This window comes from Protomyctophum bolini (assembly GCF_963924005.1).
Source record: "Protomyctophum bolini genome assembly, chromosome: 6".
Lineage (NCBI taxonomy): Eukaryota > Metazoa > Chordata > Actinopteri > Myctophiformes > Myctophidae > Protomyctophum > Protomyctophum bolini.
Window position 1 is genome coordinate 29605750 of NC_137867.1, and position 26775 is coordinate 29632524.

At 44.2% G+C, this 26775-nt stretch overlaps 1 protein-coding gene across 7 annotated transcripts in view; it reads right to left on the bottom strand.

Annotated features, from left to right (window-relative positions):
* Positions 1-26775, bottom strand: part of arvcfb (ARVCF delta catenin family member b) — a 242226-nt gene that overhangs the window by 122609 nt on the left and 92842 nt on the right. For 4 of the 7 annotated variants that reach the window (XM_080766510.1, XM_080766509.1, XM_080766508.1 and 1 more), the window contains exon 1: positions 15268-15912. The exons of 1 other annotated variant lie outside the window; for it this stretch is intronic. In XM_080766510.1, the coding sequence (XP_080622636.1) occupies positions 15268-15299 (32 nt within the window). In that variant the 5' untranslated portion in view covers positions 15300-15912. Of the gene's footprint in view, positions 1-15267; positions 15913-26775 lie in introns of those variants that run through there. 2 more of the 7 variants (XM_080766511.1, XM_080766506.1) reach the window with 1 other exon arrangement.

A 26775-nucleotide genomic window follows, 5' to 3' on the forward strand; every position in this document is an offset into this window, starting at 1 on the left:
GACACACACTGTGCAATCAGTGCCTTGCAGGCAACACAGCCGGAGACACCACAGAGTTTCCCGGGGGCCACCAAGCCCAAGGGCCCCATGCAGCCGGACCATAAGCTGCTGCTGCTGCTGTTACACTCCAATCTCTGTTCCTGTCTTCTGTCTCCAAGTCTCTGACAAACGTGCACGCACGCACGCAGACACGCACACGCACACGCGCACACACACACACACACACACACACACACACACACACACACACACACACACACACACACACACACACACACACACACACACACACACACACACACACACACACACACACACACACACACACACACACAGATTCCTGAATCCCTATTTATCTTATTACTTGCGCAAGCAGAGCGCGCAAGTAATCGTTTCGCTTGGTCTCTTCGAAGTGAAGCCAAGTTTTCTTCAACGGTAAATCTGTGCCTGGTTTGCTGGGACTAGTTACAACATTACGTCATCCTTGAGAGAGTACATGGTGTGTATATGACGTAATGTTACAAGTTACAAGTTACAAGTTAGAACATTACGTCATATACACACCATGTACTCTCTCAAGGATGACGTAATGTTGTAACTAGTCCCAGCAAACCAGGCACAGATTTACCGTTGAAGAAAACTTGGCTTCTCTTTTTGGAACCAAGTAACCACAGTATACTGCTAATCAAATTACAACTACATACTCTGTATGTAGTTGTAACTAGAACAACTACATACAGTCTGTGCCTGGTTTGCTGGGACTAGTTACAAGTTACAAGTTACAACATTACGTCATATACACACCATGTACTCTGGTCCCAGTTCACAACGATGACGTAATGTTGTAACTGGTCCCAGCAAACCAGGCACAAACCTACGGTTGAAAAAAACTTGGCTTCACTTTTTGGAACCAAGTAACCACAGTATACTGCTAATCAAATTACAACTACATACTCTGTATGTAGTTGTAATGTGATTTGTAATTACTTGCGCAAGCAGAGCGCGCAAGTAATCATTTCGCTTGGTCTCTTCGAAGTGAAGCCAAGTTTTCTTCAACCGTAAGTCTGTGCCTGGTTTGCTGGGACCAGTTACAACATTACGTCATCCTTGAGAGAGTACATGGTGTGTATATGACGTAATGTTACAAGTTACAAGTTACAACATTACGTCATATACACATCATGAAATGATACGATTACGACAATCACCTCTAGAAAATCCAAATATACGGAAGATAACTCAATTACCATTAAAACATTCATTAAAAATTGGATTGTTGAACATCAGAGGTTATCTAACACATTTACAAGATATAAACTCAGATTCCCAACTCGAAATGTTGGATCTAATAGCTTTTACTGAAACAAACTTAAAGAAAAATAATAACATTACTTTTAAATTAAAAACAATGAACACCAATTACAAAACAATCAGGAATGACAGAGAATATGATATAGGTGGGGGAGTTATGTTTGCTATAAAAGAAGATATTGCCATTGAAATAATTCAAAAAGAAATCGAGATATTAGAAAAAGTAGAACACGTATGTATACATGTAAAAAATAAAGATCTATATATCATTCTTATGTACAGATCACCTAAAACAAACCTTTCGGAATTAAACACATTTCTCAAAAAAATGGTAAAGTATCTATCATCTCCGACTTCCACAATTATGATAATAGGAGATTTCAATGAAGACCATTATACTGAAAAAGATATAAATATAAAGACCTTCATGTCAAGATTAGGCTTTAAACAATTATTAAAGTACAATTATTTGAAAGTATTATTACAGAAATTGAAGTTAGAGACACATATTACTCTGATCATGATTTAGTATTAATATCACTATAGTACAAAATTAATTTGAAGTAATAAAATAATTATACTGTATAATATATTTTAATTCAGTTTATATACCTTTTTTTTCATCACATATCAATGATTCATTTTTCTGTAAAAAAGTAGTTAGGTAGCAAATAGTTACACGTAATGATTATACATTTCAAACGTTCCTTCACAGAGATACTGAGATGTGATAGTTTCCAGCGGTCGAAAGTACTTGCGCGCTCTGCTTGCGCACTAGTAGGCCATTTATGGCCTACTAGTGTGCAACAAGCAAGTATGCACTCGGCAGAGTGCAGTTCTAGTTATATCTTATATCCCCAAAGGACTGAAGGATGAGGGGACAGAGCCAAAGAGTTTGAAGAATGGACTTTATTGGATTAAGCCTCTCTTAGCTGTTCTAGAATATGATGGAAAGAATTCAGGAAAAAGGACTTGTGCGGTCTGTGTCAACAGGCTTTGTTTGCTTAACTTTGAGAACCTTGGATGAGTTGTTAGTGCTCTCTTTCCTCGGCACGTCCTTCTTCTGACGAGGAGGAGAAGGAGGAGGGTAAACAGCCGTGTCCAGCCCCTGACCCTTCAGTCTGTCAAAACCAGGGGCCTCCTTTATTTTCTCTCAGGAAAGCGTAGCTTGGTAACCAATGGCAACGTGCAGCTGCCATAGGGGAAATAGGCTATAATAAATACAGACTGGAGCCAAAAGAAAAAATACAAGGATCTGATTTTTCAGCAGCAGGGATGTTGTTTTAGAGGAGATACATTTGGAGCACTGCTCGTCGAACACAAATTTGTTTTCTTCCAGCTCGGACAGAGACTACAGAAAGAATCTCTGCCCCGACAGATGTAGAGTGATGTATCGACATCCACACAGCCCAAACAGACAGACACAAACACACAGAGAGGGTCGAAAGCATAGTCTTTCCCTCCCGGCCTGTCTGAACAGAAAAATGTCCATTCCAAGAGATGGAGTAGTGGTTACAGCGGTTGGAGCAATAATACACAGAATCCCTATCTGCCACTAGGGAATAGATTGTCGACAGAATACCTAAATGTAATAATGTAATATAATGTAATAAGGAGAATGGACTGAACAGGCTCCATTAAAAACAGTGCACACAGGATATGAGCACAGATCAAAGAATTGCTTGGCAGCAGAGCGTCTATAACCAGGCTTACTAACGGTGCCAAGATGGCAGCCTCCTCCAAGCCCGCAGTGGGGTTTTTAGCTCCATCATCTACCACCTCCGCTCTGCCTGGCACCTGTTCTTACAAAAATCCACATGAACCCGCCTGGCACCGATTTACATGGCACCATATACCACTTCACAGCCCATTTCACATTCCATTCAAATGTAGTATGCTGTGTGTATGCAAGTGACATGTATGTGGAAATGTGTGTGCATTCAAGAACTCTCTCATATAGGTACGAGCAGTGAAATGTGTGCAGCATGTGCGCAAGACTGTGCAACAACAATAAATATAGGCCTAATACTGGGTTTTAAAGAAATAAGTAGAAATAATGTTCAAAAACACAGACAAGATCAACACAATTTTGAAAACAAAACCTTGTGTGTGGATAAACAAAGGGTAAATAATCAGAATTCAGGTGTTTGTTTACAGTCCATTGTTTCTGTCATGGAGTAACTCTGTGCATGGGACTAGTTTAATTCCCTCGGGTGGTAAAGGGATGAGTGAAAAGTACTCCATTGGCTGAACGCGTGAGAACCATAGATCTCCCATGGATTTCGACCAGTTATTTCCGTCATAAGAAAACACCACTCCCTGGATCGTGTTGGTTTCTCTATCCGTTCTGTTCATACGAAACCACAGAAAGCTGTTCTACATTGAGTGGCTTATATCAATCTCAGTAGAAGACCAAAGTTAGTCATAATGTCATTGAAATTACAATTTCAAAATCTTTACTCGTGCATTTACGTGTGTGAGTACATGAGCCCTATCTATGTGTCTATGCATGTGCATTTACATGCGCAATGGGGCAGGATGGCATTTCACAGTCATGGAGAAAAACAGTGGGCCGTGGAGAACCCACTGTGGGAGATGCAACCAGTGGAGCATCAATAGACAGCTCAAAGGAATCCAGTGGAACGTTTGACCGGGAAGCATATGACTCTCATTGTTCACCGGCAGCTCCTCTGGGAAACCTCAGCAGCCTGCTTGTTGAGAAGATGAGATGAATAAGAAAGTCTTATGCGATGGCACGTGACAGGCCGGACACAGTGTCTGGATGCATCCACTACCACTGAACTGTAGGAGCCATTGTCGGGAAATAGCTAAAGTTACACCAAAGAATGCCAGAAACGTATCCAACTTTTTTAGGTGGGAGTTTATTTGTTATTGGTTCCTGATTTGGCTGAACTCTTGCCACTTGGTGATCATACTTTGTGTGCGTATGCGAGGCTGAGGTTGGGCTTGTGGCTGCTAGTTGGGTGTTGCAGGAGCCACTGTGGTCCCAACAACCTATGCAGTGGTTTGAACAGCTTTCTGTTGTTCTATTTCACACCTTCTCTCTTTCTCTTGTCTCTCTTGTTTTCACACTTTCCCTATCCTTGGATTCCAGCCATCAACCGTAAAAGCCATCATTGTCTGCACTCTGCCAATGGAGGGGAATTTGAAAACAGCTTTCCAATGAACCACTGGAACTCATCAGTGCAACTCAACCAATGGACTATTTTCTATACTTTTCTTTACTTCTTTTTTGGGCAGTCCGCCTCCACCTCCTTGTCATTCGTTTGTTGAGACAGAAATATATTAGGAACACGTATATGGAGAAAAAATAACAGACTCTAACAACATTCAGTCCTTGGTCAGCCCTACTGTATGTGCAGTATATGTAAAGTATATAAAAAACGCACGCACACGTGCAGACTGCTGGACTATAGTGACCATATATAGAGATGTGATGTCACTATACGTGACCATATATGGAGGCTTGGGTTATGATGTCACCATATATAGGAGGGCATTCCCATATATGGTCATGCCTGGGGTGACCAACCAACCAACCAACAAACTGACGGGAAATGCACGATTCCATAGTAAATGCGACCTGCGACAAGGGACATCGAAGAGGAAGGATGGATGGGGAAGGATTAACATATGGAATGTCAGAACAGGTTCTGACATATATTCATATATGGAGATCTAACATTCTCAAACATTCTCATTGTATATTTAAACTGTAAAAAGTGTCCTGTAAGTCCATATGGGCTGGGCTTCTTCAGAAGCATGACACTTAAATAAATAATCAATCAATCAATCAAAAATAATAATAAGATCCATTTTATCAGTAGAAAGGTTGAGAGGGAGGCATCAAAGATAGAGGAGGCATAGGAGAGAAGGTTCTGGCAGGACTCAATCCTCCAGGCCTGAGGCCAGAGATTAAGCACTTCTCTATCTACAGTATGTATACAAGAGTGTCATTTACACGGTTTCTAGCATAGCTATTGAACCATGCAGGCAATGACTGAAACCAGGCTTCTCGGTAAGCCACATGTCGAGATAATGCAAAGGGCTGTCCTGCACTCACAGAGCTACCGCTAAAGAGCTGTCAGAGGGAATCATTAATCCCAGAACGCAGTGGGAGACAGATGGCACGATGATAGGAGGATCGATGCCGGCTCAACCACCCCTTCCCCTTTTTCTCCCTCCCTGAAGTCCACCCCACCGTTTCCAGGGGCCAGTCAGCCCCCAGAGGCAGTGGAAGTGGGCTAATCCATCTATAAAAGAAAGTTCCAGACTAAACACACGCACAAGGGTGGTCAGAGATGTTGACGTGTTGAGTGATGTTTAAGACTCCCATACTTTCTGGAGTATGGGGGCCCCCTTTGCTGGTCTAGGATCGAATCCCAAACAGCACCTTGGGATTCCTCCTTTGCACTTCTCTCTTATGCTGTCTCCCACATTGCTTTCATACTAGTATGTCTCTCAAGAATACAAAAGGAAGTTGACTATAGACTGAAACAGAGGAACCTTTCTGTTGTTAATCTGACATAACACAAGCCACTCCCCCACTCACACACATGTACAATGTTATGTTTTAACCAATGTTGTAACAGAAAGAGGCGGTGCGAAAGGCATGTTTATGTCCCATATTTCTGGTATGAAGGCAGCCTTATGACTATTCCTCATCCCCATAGCTACAATGTTATGTTCTGAGCAGAACAATGTGCATGGACCCACAGGAGGTCTCAGAGGAGGGATTATAGGAAAAGTATAGGAAAGCATTTCGTATCCGTGTTTCTGCTTGAAGGAAGCCCTATGAGGACTTTGACCTCTCCACCCTCCGGGCCCCTTTAAGAGGTCCCCAGCTGCAGCAGCGACAGCAGAGGGAGGGAGAGGGAGGGAGGGGGCAGAGACTATAATGTATGGAGCCTATACATAACTGTCAAAGAAGCCCCAGTTCTTTTGAAAAGGGGCCCAGAACCAAACACGCTGATCTTGGGGTCTGAGTGAAAGTCAGTGAGTGTGCAGTAGACATACAGGAAGAGACTTTTGTTCAGGTTTATTCATCCAGGAAGTAGACCGGCCATGGATGCCTTTTTATAGAAACCCCCTGCTTCACATTATGGTTGCACACACTGACAACTGGGAGTTGTCCAGTACAGTCTTATTCTACAGCCGACCACTTGGGAGCTACAACTGAGCAACTGAGGTTTAAGTGCCTTGCTCAAGGTGTGAGGTTTATGTTTTACTTTCACTTTGCCCCACCCAGATTTCCCTATAGCAGACCTGGGGAATTGAACTAGGATGTTTGCAGTCACAGAGCCCACTGTGTTGTAACTAAGTTACCACTGCCGAATGGGGGGAAAAACCAGGACTGGATGAAAGGTAGGGACTGAACTCCTCATCGATCACAGCATCAATGGCTGTCCTAATGCTCCTTCCAGGACAAATAGCACATATCACATCAATCTATCAATGAGCCGCTAATCCTATAGTCTACCTTGAGCACTGTTTGTCCCTTCGCGGTCCTTCCGACGCACTTCACCGATCCAACGACCCCCCCGCCCCCTATCCCTCCCCACCCGCCTCTCTGAGCGGAAATTAAATCTCTTCTATCAATATTGTTGCTGAGACGGGCTAGACAGCGGTGGCCTTACAGCATAATTCATGGCAAGCGGTATTTTCAGGATGCCAATTAGAGTCCAACTCCGGCCACATCGTCTACATTTACATCACTGCGCACCTCGCTAACTGGTGCCGTACCGACGTGAGGAAGATGGGACTACTTCTCTGTGTGCAGGCTTTAATGACACAAAGCAAACACGTGAAGCTGACTGCCAAGCACCGACAGCCCCTGGGGTCATTAATCACTGGCTTTAGGGTCGACGGGGGGCCTCGTCCATCCAATGTTGCCATAGCGCTGCCCAAAAGCAAACTGTCACATCTGTACCTTTACCAACCACTATCCCCTTGGTGCCAAGCCAATTACAGTGCAGTCAACTGCAAAGACACACACACACACACACACACACACACACACACACACACACACACAATGCAACTACGTTATCTCTTTTACACAGTCAAGCACACAAAAACCACTATGTCACCACAAGAAAATAAATCCCAATGTACATGCATATGTACTACTGTACAACACTTTTATCAGCTATCAAACATACTGTAAAGTGGAGATGTAGAGTTTTTAATCTAAGCGATCTGACACAGTGGCCTATAGAACGTTGCAGTCCCGCCCCCTTTCATGACGACAGGCCCAGGAAATAATTCCCCATAGACATTTCAAGAAGTATTTATTTCAAGATCTGTAAGCCTCGAACAAAGCCAACTTGGATCGTGACAAATAATGACAACAAACTGTTTGGGCCGAAAAAATTATTACAAAGAAGAAAAACAACAAAAGAAGTGTAACCTTCTCTTTTTTCTTCTTTCCTGACAATAATTACCAGACATCAAGAAGGAACTAGTGCAGTAGCCGTTGAGAACTCTAGTTTTCACGGCTGCCAGAAGCGGCTGCACTAATAACTTTGGGGCAGACCCGTCTAGTGTTTGAAATTTGAATGGACAGGTATAAGTCAAAAGGGAGACATCGAAGAGGAAGAATGGATGGTGAAGGATCAACATATGGAATGTCAGAACAGGTTCTGAAATATATCCACATATATAGAGATCTAAGGGTTTGAGGTCAGATGTAGAGTTGCTGGTCAATAGTGTCTTTATATGGGCTTAACTGTGACAGCAGGTCGCATTTACTATGACATCAGGGTCTCCACATCTCCATCCCTGATGATGTCACGAGACCTGGGCAACATATATGGTGCCCGACACACTAACTGACGGGAAATGCTCGATTCCATAGTTAACTGCGACCTTCGGTCGCAAATAATAGATAGCAGTGGCCCCTCTGCCTTGATTCTATTATACATTATTATATTATTACATTTGGCCACTAGAACCTCACATTAGTGTCCTGCACTGTCCCATGAGACAGAGTATACCTTCTTTATTGCATCAAACCATTTCAGTCTGCAAAGTAGAATTACTATGGAGTAGTTACAATACTAGCACAGCACTAATGTAGCAGTACAGTACTATTGTGTACCATTTGCTGACAGTACTTTACACAAGTAAATAGCTTTAATACTAACTACCTCATATATGATTCCACTGTGTTAGGGCAGGGCTGTTTATAATGAGAACACTCTGGTTAATAATAAACCAAACTGATGGCTTCATGTAACACAGCAATTTGGTTACGAGATTACCGTGTAAATATTGTCACTGCAATAATTACTCTCTGAGAGAAGGTAAACCGTGACAGGTTCCCTTCGTCTCTGGTCAGCCTCTGGTGAAGTGTGACGGACGCTTTACTGTTTTCTCTGCATGGGCCAGTATAGTCCTCTTATCTGTCCAATCAGAAAACACGTTGCTGTCTTCCTGAAGGACAGACAGATTGGGGGGTGTTTACTGTGAGACTGTGAATCCCATTCACACAGAAACAAGAGCCTGTTCCCCAGCCTGGAGACAATCACTAAGGAAATAAGCAGGGAGCACAAATGATGTAGCTCTGTAGGCTGCAACTATCGATTATTTTCTTCCATCCTACAGTATAACTTTTTTGATTGATTGAATAATCCCCCAAAAGTATATCAAATCAATCAAATCAACGAGAATCTTTTTTGTTTTGTTTTATGTTTTTCTTTTGTGGCTTTCGCCTTTATTTTATATTTTTTTATGGAGGGACAGACAGTAGGCTGACAGGAAATGGGGAGAGAGATGGGGGGAAGACTTTTTTAACAACTTTTCTACGTGATTAACCACTTAAGCCCCATTTTACATCACAACATATTGTGAGCCTGTAGATCTGCTATTTTTGGTATCTTGATAATCGATTATATTTTTGTGTGTGGGACTGGGACTGTGTGTTTGTCTGTGTGTTCATGGTATAGCTGACTCAGTTACATACAGAAGCATTTACTTAGCAACGGGAAAACCTCCCTCAACCATCTGAGATCTCATCGACAATTTATTGGATTCTACACTACACATACATCACCCACAAGAAGAAGAAACCGCATAAATAATGTAATGTATGCAGGGATTGGCAAGAAATTCATGTTTGCGCATGATCACATATGCACACACACCGCAAAAATATGACAGCTAGCTTGGATAATATGCTGCCATCTCATATAGCGCAGCGTATTCTCCCTTAACACTGTTTCCAAACACAGAGGAAGATATGAAAGCATCCATCTCCAGGCCCTGATTCATTGCCACTCAGTGTGGGATTTTTCTTTGTTTAATTCCATGGGCAAGATGATGAATGTTTGGCAGGGGCCTCAGGAGGACCAACTGTTTGTGTGTGAGAAAGAGAGAGACAGGGAGAGGGAGAGAGAGAGAGAGAGAGAGAGAGAGAGAGAGAGAGAGAGAGAGAGAGAGAGAGATGCTGTCATGGTCCTCCTCACCCGCAGTCGGTCAGCCAGTGAGTGAGAATGTCCAGGCCTGCTTTAGGTTGCGTTGTCAGGCTGCCAAATGGGTTAGGAGGGACAGAGGGGATAAATACCGAACAGCGAGTGTCTGATGTGGGAACCGGATGGGTGGGGGGGGGGGGGGGGGGGGGCAGAGAGGGATGGTCAGGTCTTTCTGGTGCCCACAGCACTCTGCTGTGTCACTGAACATATGGGCCAGACACCTAAAGACTGATTCACAATGTGTGCCAGTGTCACATGCCGGAAATATAAAATGGAACACAAAACCATTGTTCAATGGAGTATAAAATAAGTGTTAGGTCCCTATAGGAGGAGTATACTTTAGCCTGGAACATAACAGGAAGCATTTGTGTATGTGTCTTTGTTTAAAAGTCCTTGTTTCACAAGATGGGTGGGGTTTAACGACGTGCAGTACATGTAATGAACTGACTTTCAAAGTCACCAAACATCACTAATCTTCTAATTCAAAGATTTAAAGTAAAGGTTTAAAATTACATGAAAATAATAATGCCTCAGGGATGCAGTGTTTGTAAATAATCATTCTTATCACCTGCTTTAATCACCTTGGCACACAAGAGTGGTGGGGTTTGAACATGGAGGCTGGTGTTGATGATCGTAATGCTGGGATACAGGGGTCTGGGTTGCAGGTCAGCTGTTCCTATATAATCTCAGCTTGGGTTACTGAAAACTGGCACCCAATCAAAGGCAGAGAGGTGGGGACAGTGTGTGTGTGTGTGTGTGTGTGTGTGTGTGTGTGTGTGTGTGTGTGTGTGTGTGTGTGTGTGTCTGTGTGTGTGCGTGTGCGTGTGTGTGTGTGTGTGGTGGGGCGGGGGAGTAGTTGCATGTCCAACTGTCATGGGTCATGCGATAAGAGCAGCCGTGAGAAAGGAATGGGAAACACGGAGAGCATGGTCAAGTTTAGCAAGGCGGCATGATATATAGAGCCATTTTGGGCTGGACCATTATACAGAAATACACATGCACACACATGTATGGAGTCATCAATCAGCAGGCACTAACGAGTGTACAGTATCTTACACGATACTGCACCTCTCCTCCTGTCCTTCTTAATTCCCTTCCTTTCTTCCTTCCTTCCTTCGCTCTTTCTGCTTATAGAGATCCATCTAGTCACACAGACTATTGACTGTTTCAATGTTTCCGGTCACTGGCCTTTGTGATCCCCCACCCCACGAACTGCTGTGTGTGAGCATGCAGCACACCATACACACACCACACACACACGTTTGAAAACAATACCTCCTCTCATGCTCTACATATCTGTACAAACATCAAGTGACACTATGCCAATTTAATGTTTGTTTAAGATGAAGTTTGTGGACGGTTGTATGTAGGAGGGGCTAGCGCCCCTCAAAACAATATAAATTTTCAGGAGAATGCAATATTGGGAGGAAAGCACTTCCGTAGGCACTCCTGGAAAGGGAAACCTTGTGGAAAGAGGCACAGGGGAGAATGGCATACTGGAGGGGGGGGAATAAGTAACAGAAAAACATGAAGATAAGAAATAAATGCATCAGAATTAAGAAACTGTACATAAATACTCACTCAGTGATACTACAGACGAAAGGCTAGAAAGACTCACTCAGTGATACTACAGACGAAAGGCTAGAAAGACTCACTCAGTGATACTACAGACGAAAGGCTAGAAAGACTCACTCAGTGATACTACAGATGAAAGGCTAGAAAGACTCACTCAGTGATACTACAGACGAAAGGCTCCTTTAGATTAAAGACTCACTCAGTGATACTACAAATGAAAGGCTCCTTTAGATTTCAACATTCTGGTAGAAACCCCTCTGCAATCTGGATCGAAAGATCCCCACCTTTAGACTGAAGCACTGATTAATTACTTTGTTATTCAGATTCACATCTCACTGCCGAGCCAGACAGAGCGAGGAACAGGCACATATATACAGACAGAGTGTGAAGTGTGACAGACCTTGGCAAGATTGTAACTCGATAATGTATAATGCTTTCCCTTCTCTCCGGTGGAAAAATCCTCCTGTTCCTTTATTTGTTTGTGACACTACACTTTGTTGGCAACTTGAATGCAGAAAACAATTTGGGTCCCGCCCTGTTGAACTATAATGAAATTCTAAAATTAAAGGCAGGTCTATATTTATCGTGGAAACATGGTCTCTGGGCCCAGACCTCCCCAGTAATTGAGGGCTATGCAGCTAATCTTCACAAGAGCTAAAACTCATTTACTATAAGCTCTATAGCTCTGCCGCAGCATTAAGACAAGGTCGAAGAAGATCAGCATCTCTCTCTCTCTCTCTCTCTCTCTCTCTCTAACCTTTCTCTTCCCTCAATATCTACAGGGCTTATGAGTCCATTTATGTGAGCAGATGTTCAGCTATGGGATGGTGTGGGGGCATGTATTTTACTTGCTTAATTTAAGAGTGGAGTTGACAGTCCATGGTACCTTTGTATTCATTACTGACATGCAAAGTAGGAAAGATGAATGGGAAACAACATAAGATATGTACAGGAGAAAGTCTGGTGGAATTCATAACCATAAGCAAACCTGATACGCTCCAATATAGCCAGCGGGCACCAGTGTATCTAACCATCGAATGGTTAGATATTCGGTTGTCCAGAACCTATATGTCCATAATGTAGGCATATATAGATATCCAGAACGTAGACATGAGGGATCTCCATACAGTATATGGGCATGAAAGGGACATGGACTGACAAATACAGAGATCTTCATATATGGGCACAAAAAGGACAGACGGGTACAATGACTCAAACATATCGGTCAGATCAGCGGTGCGAGGTAGGTGTGAGGGCTGCGTAGTGGCCCGAACCACCAAATTCTGTGACGTATTAACCGGACAGTTTTGTTAAGCGTTCACTCAATTATTCGGGCTGCCTAATGTGGTATAGTGTTTTATAATGAGGAACGTTTCACTCACGGTCCAACTAATGTTTTGATCTAGTCTTGTTTTTTCCTCAGTCATGCAGCAAAACAGTCAATCATGAGTGATGTGGAAGGAATACGTTTTTGCATACCAGTCACAACACTACAAGCTGCAACTAGTAGTGCCCAAATAACAATGAAACCCCAAAATAATGTAACACATGGAGAAGAATTAAACTTTTTCATTTCAACCATGTTGTGTCCCAACAACAAAGTGTGTACCTGTAAAAACACACTGGCCTCTTGCTGTATTTTGGTGTTTTCACAGTTTATTTTGGTAAAACGTCCCCATCTACCAACATACTATGCCCACGGTCTGTGTGATTTCTGGTATAGAAATGAGATGCCCTCATGCCGGTCAAAAACAGTCCTATTGGTTCACCGATCTGAGTTTTGCAAAAAGTACAGCAGTATACAATGATGCTAAAAAGTCAATACAGAGATTCCTTTTCGGGCTTGACAGCTGGAACCCATACGTCTTACACAGCCCTGGCTAGGCAACCCAGCCTGGTGGAGATTATGTGCTCCGTGGAGTGCTCTTTTCTAGCTGTGTAGCCGAAGCCTAGCAATTTAAGCTGTCCGCGAAATGAACAGCTTCCCTCTCCCACCACGCCGGACGACGCCCCCCCCCCCCACCACGCAGCCCACACCACCCAAGCAGGTGCTCGCAGGCTGAGGAATTTCCAACCAAGTTGAAAAGGTCACGCTACTGTATACCAGCCTGCCAGGCCAACGCACCCTGGGCTGAACTATCCCAAGCCTCCATTCCACGGGTAGCCTATGGGCGGCATTCCGCAGCACAGACTCCATTTTGGGATGATGATGTGATGATGACCTCTCATCATTCCTTTGCGGGAGATGACGAGAGTCATTTCAATTCTAAGTTGTTGCTTGCATTTGAATTGAGACACAAAACCAATACGCCTACTCACAAATAAGAGACAATGGTGAAAGGAATGTAAGCAGCCTACTGTTGGGGAGGACCAAAAGACAAACGGTTAGATCGACTGGCATTTATCCACTGGGTTAACGGTTAACACATTATCAGAGTTGCATGAATGGTTGAGAATGATAGAATGCTGGCATATGTCAGAGGAGCCCCCCCAAACAAGGGAAGGGAGGGAACTCAGGGAGGTGCTATAGGAAGAGTTGACCTTAAATACTTTGTGCACAGTGTCACGTGCGCATGGCGCATGCCGAATATATAGTTGTCTATAGTCATATTGTGAACTTGTAGATCTGATATTTTCGGCAGCCCTAGACTACATGAAACAGGATTTTTGTCTTGTCTCTCCTCTGAGTCCTCTCTCCTGTGAGATATGGCTTTAGGTCTACCTGTTGCCTAGCCCATGGATCACACGACGGTTGTGTCATAATATGACAGCCGTCATGTTTCAGGGCTACCCTACCCGTTGCCATCCATGCGTCTGAGCGATGTCAACTCTGTGGTGAGTTTCCAACACAGGAGGAGCGCTTCTAGCCATTATTATGAGCACGCGCACAGACAAGCACACACAGAACAGGCTACTTACAACAGCCATTACACAATACACACCTGTACAAATACAGCCTATGCTATTACACATGCACGCACACAGATAGCCTATTCAAAGAAAATATATCTCTCTCTCACACTCATTCACACACGCACGCACGAGTGCACGCACGCACACACACACACACACACACACACACACAATGGGCACAACGCGCGCCCGTACACAATTTCAGAAAGCACATTCCTGCGGTGTCTCATGGGAAGAAAACAAAAGCATTTAACGCCTCATCTCTCCAACTACGGGCACACTGCCTATAAATCCTGTCCCCCCTCTGCGCTCTGCCTCGCACACAACCCCATCATTTAGGAACTTTCAACACTTCACCGTGACGGGAACAGATACTGCCAGGCCAGGGGTGCAAGTTAAAAGTCAGACCTCTCGGTGCATATCCATCCACCACCCGCTATCAAAATGCCAGTGACAGAGACTGTTGATGTGTCAGAGGGAGCAGTCGTAATTCATATCATTGGCTGGCTCCCTGCGAGGCGAGCCCCCGACTATATTATATCATGCCATGTTTGCTATTTACAGCGAGAAAGAAACGGAGCCAGAAACGGTCGAGACTGAAAACTGATGATGCGTAATAATAGCTGTAGGCTACTAGGCTACACGCAAAACACTCACACGTGTGCGCCCCGCGCCAGTATAGCCTAAGAAGATGAGCCACTTAAATGCACACATATACACACAGTATTTACTTCACACATCCACCCTGAAGGGCATCGATTAGTGCGCTCCCTGCAGACAGCGGGACACATTTGAGTAAAACCGTTGCATAGATGGAAAACATCACCTCATGAGGCAACGAATGATCAATCACTCAATTGGACACACATGTCATGTGTGAGATCAATAATGAAATGACAGACGTTGAAATTTGATAGGAAGGAAGGAGAGAGGGGGCAGGCACCATGCAAACAGGCAGCCTCAGCTGGACGGCGACGCACCACTAACCTGTTTCACTTCGGCGGGCATCGTCCAAAATCCTTTCGTTTAAAAAAAAGAATACGACGACACTATATTTCCCCCTCCTTCACAAAACAAAAGTTCTTCTTTTCCTCCTGTCCGTCTCGCTTTTTCTTGTTTACGGCGAGTTCCCCACTGTGTGCGCGCACAGCTATAGCTCAGAGGAAGGCTGCCATCCCCTCTCTCTCTCTCTCTCTCTCTCTCTCTCTCTGTCTCTCTCTCGGTGAGCGAAGAGGAGTGAAAGACCTATCTTCTTTTCCGTTTTCTCGGCAGCAGAGACTGAGAGAGATGCTATATACCACGTATTGGTACTGGCAGTAGGCTAGCTAGTATATTGACGGCTGGCTGGTGAGGAGACGAGTCGTGGACCAACCGGGCCGAGATTTTTAAAATGAAAAAAATAAATAGGAAAACCCCTGTGACGAAATCGGGAATCCAAAAATGTGAAGAAGCGTAATTCAACCGTGTGCAGTCACTGTGCACAGTCACACGCGCGCGCGCAGACACACTCAAAAGTTACCCAGCGAGAACAAAACCCTCCAGGGCTGAGAGAAAGGGAGGAGAGAAGGAGGGAGGGGTGTATTTTTGTGTGAATAGAATGAGGGGTTCCCAGACCCAGACAGCCAGCCAGTGGTAGCTCTCTCTCTCTCTCTCTCTGGTGGGGTGGGTGGGACCATTGGCAGGTCTCTCTCTCTCTCTCTCTCTCTCTCTCTCTCTCTCTCTCTCTCTCTCTCCTCCAGCTGCGTCTGTCTGTCAATTCCACCAACAACCAATGCCTCCCCTTAGCTGCCCCCGCCCCTCCATCCTCTCCCCTGTTTAGGGACTGACAGGGCTGCCTCATTGGCATGGAAGATGCTGAGTGATAAAAAGGAGAATCTGAGGGAGAGAAAGTTGGAGAGAAAGAGGGGGGGCAGGCTACTTTGAGGCAAAGGCATCCCATCTGCATGCTCAAGCGCACACACACACACACACACACACACACACACACGGCCCCCACTCTTGCGCGCAACTCTTTTCTCATGCAACGCTTTGTCCCATTCCCATCATTGCACTTGATATAAGGGAGGGGGTGAGAAGTACGTGAAAGAATTCAGATTCACATATATTTACTGTGACTGAGCCCCGAGGAAGAATGTTAATCTAATAATGCAAATTGAGGCTCGGTTCAGGACGCTTTCCTTTTAGGGACAACATTAAGAGAGCGAGAGAGAGAGAGAGAGACGGCTGGTCAGATAGTATTAGGAGAAGGAAAAAGATGACTGGACAAAAAAAGAAAGAAAGAAGGAATCCTCAGAACGAACGGATAAATGGCTGAAGTATTGCATTCCTTTTAGGTCAGAGTAGCTGCTTGCCATGCTGCCCCACTTGTTCTAAATGAAGGACCCTGGCACCAGACTTTAAATAACACTGTTAACAGCATCACTGTTGTCACGTTATAAACCTCTAATGCAATGCCATAGCACTAATGCCATTGCATTAGAGCTATGGCATTGCATTAGAGCCATTGCATTAGAGCTATGTTACTCTCGACTTCCTGTACTCGATGCCGCGTAACTAGATGTCATTAGGCCCCCACGCAGGCTGGTCAGCCACCACCACATGTATAAAACACACTTTTTGGCCAGAAAAGGTTTTTTTTTTCACCAGAAGAAAAATACTTTGTTACTCCACTGCGCCCTCTACCGATATTGCTAAGAGAATACCCCAACAAGATTTTTCCTTCCGGTGAAAAACAATCCCTTTCTGGCCAAAAAGTGTGTTTTATACATGTGGTGGAGGGCTCAGAGAGTGTCCACCGTGGAAAGTAGGCTTTGTAATCACACAAGCCGTCTTTGTATTGGTGAGTAGTGAAAACGTTCTTTTTATTTTCACTACAGTCGAGAGGCTGGTCTGCATTTCATGCGAGTGCAGGAAGTCGAGAGTAACATAGCTCTAATGCAACGGCATTAGAGCTATGGATCAGAGCTAGAACATATTCAACTTCAGTGGAAGTTTTCTCTCTTTTTGAACAGTATTTCACAATGCCGACTTCACAGTGAATTTGTGTTAAATCCATGAAAATCTCACAGTATTGCTGTGAAAATACTTTATAAATAATGGAGTTCAAAATAATGTAAGGAACTGCAATTGTACTCTTGGTAGTATTGTTATGCAAAGGTATGATATAGAAGAAAAGGTTGCGCACAGCACTTTACCAGGTAGGCACTGAGTAGTAGCTGGCCATATTGAATGAACACAGGTATGTGGAGTAAATAACCCACAGCTGTTAATCAAAGACAATGTGAGTCAGGACAGGGTCTGTGAAACAGATGGTGGAAAGGTTAATGTTGGCCAGTAAGGCTTGACAGCTAGCCACCTTCAATGAAGCTGGGTCTGTTAAAATCATGTTTTCTGCCTCCTTTCCAAGATGTTAGACGATTTTGAAGAAGTGAGGAGGGAAAAGACAGAAAGTAATTAGGGGACTGGTAACCATACAAAATAATTTGTTCAGATACATACAGGTATAAACATGTAGGCTATGTCTATTGTCTTAAGAGGCTAATACAAATATGACACTGACTTTGCCAATCAGGAAATTGTTCCATAGTGTTGGAGCCACCAATGGCAAAACCCCACAATTTATGTATTTACTGTGTACCTGGCTGCAGGGTAAATATTTTCTGCCAGAGCCTACCTTCTGTTTATGCTAGCAGCAGCAGAATCCATTTTTACATTGTGTTTTTCATTGAGAATGAAATTGGATACAGAGACTCAGAGGATTAGGGTCTAGTCAGTGTTTAGTTTTGCTTTTAGTGACTTATTTTCTGGTGGTTTAAAAAAACAAACCATTCAGGTCAGACTATATGACAGAGAACATTAAGTATCTTTTCTCACATTCTTGCCCTGGCCAGTCACTGCCCTCCTTTTGGCTGTTACCTCTCCCAGACACTCAGGAACAGTGCATACCAAGTCAATCCAATCCTTTCCATTCTCTCATTCTCCAACATCCTAACTCACTCATTCTGTGGCTGATACAGTGTGGTACAGCCGCTTTGGTGTACATCTACTCCTTCATTGAGTCACTTTTTTTTACTTGAATTGGATTGAACTTGAACATTGAAAATATGGACAAGGGTTTATGGTTCAAGAAAGACAGGCAAAGGACAAGAGCTGAATGCACACTACTGTACCTGCCAGTGGTGCTTATAGTCCAATGTCCATCAGTTAAACCAGTGCTTTTCAAAGTGGGGTTGGGAACCCATGACTGAGTAAAATAAAAAAGTCACACTCATGTGAAGTGAGACATCATCACATTCCGGCCAATCACAATTGGCATCCTCACTTTTCTGTCCTCACTTTTTATCCTCAATTCTTAAAAGTGAGGACAGAAAAGTGAGGATGCCAATTGTGGCAACGTGCCAGTGTACCACGGACAGTCGGACACACAGAATAGGATCAATCAATCAGATAAAATTGTTGCTATGGGTACACACAATGCTCAGCCAATCAAATCATCACTATGGGGTACACACAAAGTTTCAAACACACGATATGCCAGGGACCCTCATAAGAGAAGATTTTTACAGTTCTAGCAGAGATTCTCAACCATTTTAATTTCAAGGACCCCCAGTTTGACATGCATATTAGTCTACGGACCCCCATTTAATGGTATTTCTATCTCTGGGACCCCCAATTTATATTGTAAAATCAATGTTAATTTAACTCTGAGAGTGTACAAATCAAAAGAGTTACAGACACATAAGGGTCCATTTGGTTCCTAACTATCATTTAGCTGGGGAACCCCTGGAAGTCCTTCAAGGACCCCTGGGGTCCCCGGACCCTACTTTGGGAACCACTGCTCTAAAACAAACATTATGGGTGTTCGCCTATTAGTTTCAATAGTTTGTATTGGCAGTGTGCTCAGTGTGCCTATATCCGAACACACCTTAAAAGTTCATAGACTTGGCTGCTACTCTATGTTTGTTATAGTTCTCTAAGTCCATAGACGTAATTCCGCCATCTGACGTAATTCCGAAAGCCAAACTTTGGAGGGGCTAGCGCCTCTCAAAATCGCACTCAGTGTGAAGTGAGTGGTGCCTTGAATTATAATTTATGGTGATGATGTATTGACCCACATGACATCACAGGGGGTGGAACAATAAAAAATAAATGTTGCACAGGTAATCTGTAATATCACACGAGCAGACCATCAAACTAAATACAATATCATTGCATCTGTTCCTCCCCGCTTGCTGACAATACTGCCAAGGTAGGCAAATTCGTCAACCTCCTCCAGTGCTTCGCCTTCCAGCATGATGGGTGCAGTGCTGGAAGAGTTCACTCTCAGGACTTGGTTTTCCCTCTGTGAATGTTAAGACCGAGGCGAGCGGAGTTAGTTGCGATGGTGCTGGTCTTTTCCTGCATCTGCTGATGGGTGTGAGATAGAAGGGCCAGGTCATTCGCAAAATCCAGATCGTCTAGCTGCGTCCACATTGTCCACTGAATGCCATTTTTCTTGCCTGCTGTGGATTGCTTCATTGCCCAATCCATAGCCAGCAGGAACAGGAAAGGCAAGCACCCCTGCCTCACTCCCGTTTTTACGCCAAAGGCGCAGGTGAGTTGGCCCTCATGGATCACCCTGCAGGTCATTCCCTCGTACGTGTTTTTAATGATGTTGGTTAGCTTCTCTGGTACACCATAGTCTCTGAGAAGCTTCCAGAGGGTCTCCCTGTCCATGCTATCAAAAGCCTTCTCGTAATCGATAAAGTTCATGAATAACGGTGCGTTCCACTCAAGTGACTGCTCCAGGGTAATGCACAATGTGGCAATCAGGTCTATGCCTCCCCTGTGTTGTTAACTAGTATAAAAGGCTGTGGTGGAGTGCTGCAGCAATAGTTAATAACTAGTATAAAAGGCTGTGTTGTTACCTTGGCGTGGTGGGGAGGCTTGTGTTCCTCCGTGACCCTGGGGTCATACCCTTGGCAGGTTCTACCAAGCCGGGCAGGTTTCAGGACGAAAGGTCCTCCAGGTTGGGGGTTGGGCGTGGGGCTAACAACCCCACCCCATAAAAAACACAGATACGCTTCACTGATGAGCGCTTCCAAACTCTGTCACTTAAATAAACACCTGCAAACCTCCAATCCAGCTACTGTACCTCCACCTCCTATCAAGCCATTTCCAATCAGTTCACCTCCGGCCATATATAAAAGCCCTACTAACCATGTTTCTCCATCTGTTATCATTTTCGTCACCGCTCCCCCCACCATATTTCTCATCCTATACTCCCTCTCTAACCTCTTTCTTCTTAGAGGTCCATGATGGGGGTTCGTCGTGCCCTGGATTTATCTTCTTAAATTAGTTAATCAGTATTATATGTAGCCTACTATTGCGCTCGAATAGACAAAAATATCACAACTGTTCAAGAACTCAACTCCCCTTAACCAACTAGGTCTACTTAAAACCATGAGGCACTTTGAAGAGCTCAGGAATGTTACGTCCAATGAATGAACACATATTTACTCCTTCAGCCCCTCCAAAACATGGTTCATTGCCACTCCTGGTCCTCATTTTCTCCCCATTTACATGCTTGTAAGTCACATAGTAAAAATGTCGCACCCGTACCTTCAACTCATGAGTGTAATTAAATCAAGGCTTTGAAGAACCACACATCTTCATTCTGGCTACAAAGCTGCATGGCATGCAGACTGGTTTAGATTTAGGTTTTCTATGAGGGGTGGGGGGTATACAGCCTTGTTTGGTTATCCTGCTGGACACTGGGAAGCACTGAGGTCACATTCCTGAAGTGGCACTGGGGTCCTGTAAAGGAGAGGCACTTTATTTTAAACACATGTGGGCTCAGCCCACACTCGCTGTGCCAAGGGACTGACAGAAGTCCCCCATTCATGAATCTACCCTCCACCTACCCTGCATCAGTACTACAGACAATGGCACAGTATATAGGCTACAGCAAGCAAATAATATAATTCCAATTATTATTATGTTATAATAAAAATCACACCTGTGTGAACTGTGAAGTGAGGGGTGCTCTTATTATCGTACATCATCATCGCTGACGTCTTACTGAGAGTTGACAGTTGAAAGCCTCCTAACATATCAATGTTTGTGTTTCGCAATGTTGTGTTTACACTATGACGCTGCAGCAAGCTCTCGTTTATGAACATCTATAATCAGTTTGTGTGCCTCAGCCTCAGCCTCTGCTCACAGCTTCACATTGCAGCGTTTAGAGTATGGGATTTATGCCGTTCAGACTATAGGTTTTATGGTTAAGTCTCCCATTGGCTTAGAGGCAGCCTAGAGGCAGCCAATGAGGACTGAGCCAACTACGGTCACTAGTAGTAGAGGTAGGTGAACATGTTGTCCAGACACTTTTCAAGCATCTGGCAAAAATGTGACTTCTACAATAGCCACATCTGTGCCTGCATACACACGCGCACACACACACACACACACACACACACACACACACACACACAATTAAAGCTGTCCAGACTAAGACTCTTTGCCCTTCATCGACATTGAGATCCCGTGTTCCCCTATTCCATAGGGAGGACTTGCGTGGGTAGGGAAAATGGAAGCAGTTTTCAGAGACCCTCTCGGTGCTTTTAGTGACCATAATGGTTTAATGGATTGAGATCGAATGGCAGGGAGGTACACCAGGACAGGCATTAGGGCCACTGGCGTTGGGGCTGATTTGAAGGATGAAGGTCTGAGCCAACCCTAGAGGAATATAAATAACCCTGTAGTAACAAAAGGGATTCTTTCTCTCTCTCTCTCTCTCTCTCTCTCTCTCTCTCTCTTTGAATGCAAAGAGAAAGTATCCGTCTCCAACCTTGACTAAAGAAATTCCTGTCCTGTTAAATTCCACCTTCGCACGCACGCACGCACGCACACACACACACACACACACACACACACACACACACACACACACACACACACACACACACACACACACACACACGGACAATGGACTTAAAAGAGTACACAGGGCATTACTTACAATTGGAAAAGATTAAATTTGAATTGAGAGGGAGTGAAGATATGGCAACCCTTTATTGAATATTTTAATAGGTGCACGCTAACCCCTCCAACACAATAGATAGCACAATAGAAAATTGGAAAGAAAGAAAAGGAACTGAAAGAAAAGGAACTGAGTGTTTTTTCTTTATTTTATTTTTTATTATTTAAAAAAGAATGTCTAAACTTACTTAATTCATAACATGTTGGAAGTTTGAGAGCAAGAGTGTCTGTCCTGTTGTCTGTTTTGTTTGTCTGTTCACACTTGTCATTGTTTAACTGTTTTTTTGTTTTACACTTATGTCTTTTTTATTATACTGTATGTGGAACATTTACATTGCCTGTTATTTTTTTCATTTTTAATTAACTGAATTACTTATCATTGTCTAAATCTGAAATTGTCTTACAAAAATGCCTAATAAAAACAGTATTAAAAAAAAAAAAAAAAAAAAAAAAAAAGAGTACACAGAAAAGTGGGGGGGTGTCGGGCAAGGGAACGGTGGGGGTGCAAAAATAAACAAAGCAGCCAGCTTTCACACCAAGGTAATTAGGACATTTTATGGGAGGTTCCTGACTGACGGTACTAGGAGGGGAAAGGAGTGGGGGACGGACGGACACTAAGGCTCATTGTTAGGCAGGTGATTTACGAGAGCATGGGGGCTCCCAGGCCCATGCCCCTAGAAGGGTTAGATGTACACTCACCAATATAGATCTTTGCATTCATTGTGGGCTAGGCGGGGCGTGGGGGGGGGGTTGTACATAGGGATAAGGGCTGGAGGGCATGGTGGGGGTGAGTGCTGCATTGCCATCACTAGGCTGGAGGCCTGTGCGTCTTCGCTCGCATACAGCAGCAGACAATATCAAAGGCTGCACTGTTCTCATTCTCAAAAGCTCTCAAGCCTTTGAAAACTTTCCATAACATTTGCACGAGGGGGTCGGAGGATTGGCGTGCGCTGCGGTATAGCCGAGAGAACCTGCTGAATTTGGCATCTGAATACCAAACACCAAATTGTGACTGTCTCTGCTGTGCGAGGAAACCAGACTACATTTCCTTTTCAATGAGGTTGGAGGATTGGCTCCATGCACGGTTTGATGAGCTCCATCCTGTGTGTTTGTGTGCGTGTGTGCGTGTGTGCGTGCGTTCCCTGGCATGCACTAAGGGACAGTAGATGTGGGTAGACAGATAAGGCGTCTGGTGTATATGAAATGAGGTCACCTTCCGCAGCCCTTCCACTCCAGACAGTCATGGCTGTCTGAGTGCTGGCTGCAACTCTGCGTACATAGAGCCGTCACCATTCAACACTTGACCTTTCAGAGTCTGGGCTCTGATGCCACTCCAGGCTAAAATCAATTACCGCAGGCAAACCTGATGCCAGACTAAGGAAGAAAGAAGAAAGGCCATGTTTTTTTGTGTGCACTGCCACCGCCAACAACAATAATGTCGCATGTCCCAGCAGACTGACGATGAATGAAGATATTTAAAGATGACCCCCTAGTCTATGTGACTGAATATGCAACTGTTTAATAACTCCATTAGAGCACAGTAACAAAGCATCTTATAGTGTTGATGTTGTGGTCAGTCCAATCCCACCCCCACTATTTTGCTGTTGAACAGTAGTAGGTCATTATGTGTTCTTTCTGGCTGAATAAATATTCACAATTCATGTAGAAAGGTCTTGGAATGTAGGGCAATGGTGTTTACAAGAGCCCCATGCTGCTGCGGTGGTCAAGGTCTCTCTGGCAATCCATTTGTACATTCAGTAATGATAAGCATGATTATTTTCTCCCTGGTGGAATCTTTGAGGACTCAACCTGACTTATTACTTTCATATCTGCACACAGATTCAAGTATTGCCTTTTAGGTAAATGGTACTCTACATATAAATCTGTGTTTTACAAATTGCTAAATCAGATCTGTTCCTTAGCTCTCATGTAAAGTGTGCGGCGCAGTGATGATCCAACAGTTTTTCATGCTTGGGTCACCACACTGATGGTGTAGCAGTTTGTCTCTGAACCAGGATATTCCCCTGCTAGCATAGAATTGGGTTAAAAACCTGACACCATGCCCAGTGGAGGTGCAGAGTATGTTTCCTGGGGACATGTCCCTGCCGCCTTGGACAGAATCGGAGGACATTCTATCCTCGGTCTCCTTTACGATGTTTCCCTCTCCTGCTCTCTTATTTGTTCAATAGAACTAAAATACAAAAGTAAAGTTCTTTCAAGCAAGCAAGCCAACAAACCGTTTTTGACAAGCCCACTATTTCACTGGATATTTGGGCAACATGGAGTTAGGAACCTATATCTGTTCCATGGCCAAGGTGAGCTTTTGGTCAGATCGACAACTAATCTCATTAGGCATGTATTTGGGAATTGGGATTCCAGTAATCAGACCTGGAACCAGTTTCCCTCCTGACCCCAAATCTAAATCATGGCAGACCTCATTGAGCATATGCCCCTGCAGGTGTGAACCAGAGCTCCTAGTTGCTGATCCTTGGTCCAAATTAATTCATCACCATGCATCCAAGGGACCATTGTGTGTGTGTGCGCGCGCGCGCGTGCGTGCGTGTGTCAGGGAGGTGCACATGATGAGGGCTGGTATGTGGAGTAACAGAGTGGACAAATTTACAGGCTGTCATATTAACCACTTAAACCCTACTGTATACTGTATGTACTTTGTTGACTGGTGTATCCCAGCCCAGGGGCCCACCTTGGCGCCCCTCATTTTCTCCGACGACACCAAATCCTTTCACCAGAAATAGCTGATATATACGCACCAGCGTGCACACACACTCACACTCACACACACACACACACACACACACACACACACACACACACACACACACACACACACACACACACACACACACACACACACACACACACACACACACACACACACACACAGAGCAACACAGACAGGCTCACACACAAAAAACATAGGCTACAGAAGGAAACCCGGCCATCCAGATACTGATCTGCAGTGCCTGTGGTGATGGAGTGGGTGAAATGTTTAGTTTATTCTGCTGTATTTTACCTGCAGCCTCTTCATTTTATTTTGTCCCAGGTGTTTGCAACATGGATTAGGAGGGGGCTGCATTCTGGACAGACTTATACAGCAACTAACACAAAGTACTCCTCGGATTACAGGTATTACCAGGCCAGGTTGCAAAAAACTTACCTCATGGTGGTGCTACACCAGTTCAATGTGAATACCTCTGAATTGAGGTCCTTCCTTGGCCTACTGGGAGTGAGCATGCAATGCTTTTACACTATCAGTAATGTGAATGAGTAAGCCATATTAGGTTTTGTTGTAGGACAGTGTCTGTGTCACTCACCATTAAAAAGTATAGCGTATAAATTAGACTTAGAGAGGGTGATCTTTACTGTGATTACAGGTACCGCAATAAGAGGTGAATAGGTGCATCCCAGTTCCACTGGCTTCAACCAAATCACTGCTTGTTGAAAAGTGCCTGTGGTAGAAAGATCCAATGACACCAGACACCGCAGCAGTAAGAATAACAGAGGAAATATGGACTGTATCACTTCCTCTCGGAGGGCAGTAATTCGATGGACGGGCTGTAAATCAATGGGATGTGGTGACAGATGACATTTCTAGAGGATTAAACATCTGCTTTGTTTCACGTCTCACACATCCTCCAGCAGCAGGAGACACGATTCACAAGAGCCTCCTGGCTCAGGACTCAGGACTGACATCCAATGCAATGCCAGACGGACAGACCAAGCTGGATGAAAGGCTAAATCCAATCAGAAATGCCAGCAGCAGATGATATCAAATAGCATGGAGTGAAAGGAGATGGGGATTGGGTGTCGGTGGCACGAGGTGACAGTGTCAGAGGAGGAGGGAATGAAAGGTAGAATCTCAAAGGATGAGTCAGTCACCACAACTGATTGCTGCTCCAACAACCCAGATCGGTGGAATGTAAATCAAACAGGGCTCTGCATGCAATCACAGAGACATTGAACAAAGATATTAGAGAGCTCCAAGTCAAACTAGTGTGGACCCTGTAGATATGTTCCCCAGAAGTAAAGTGATGACCCAAATGCATGGAAATGAAAGGGAGCTGCTAAGGCAGAAGGAATGGGGTTGATAGCGTGTGGATCACTGGTTCTCAAAACAGGTTCTGGAGGATTCCAGGGAGGTCCCCAGCAAAATGTTGTCATATTCATTGTTAGGCAATTAGAGAATAGCCGAGCTCAAACACGTCGCGATATTTCCGTTGTGAGCTTGTAGATCGGCTATTTTTCACAAAGATTTGACATCTTTTTTCAAATCTTCTCTTACGGGGGTCCTTGGTAAAATATATTTTCAAATGGGAGTCCGTGGACAAATATCAATCTGGGAGTCCTTGACATTAAAATGCTTGAGAACCACTGGTGTGGATAGCCGAACAGCAGACTGATGGGTAAGTATGTGCAGGTAAAAGCAGACAGAGCCATGGTCTGG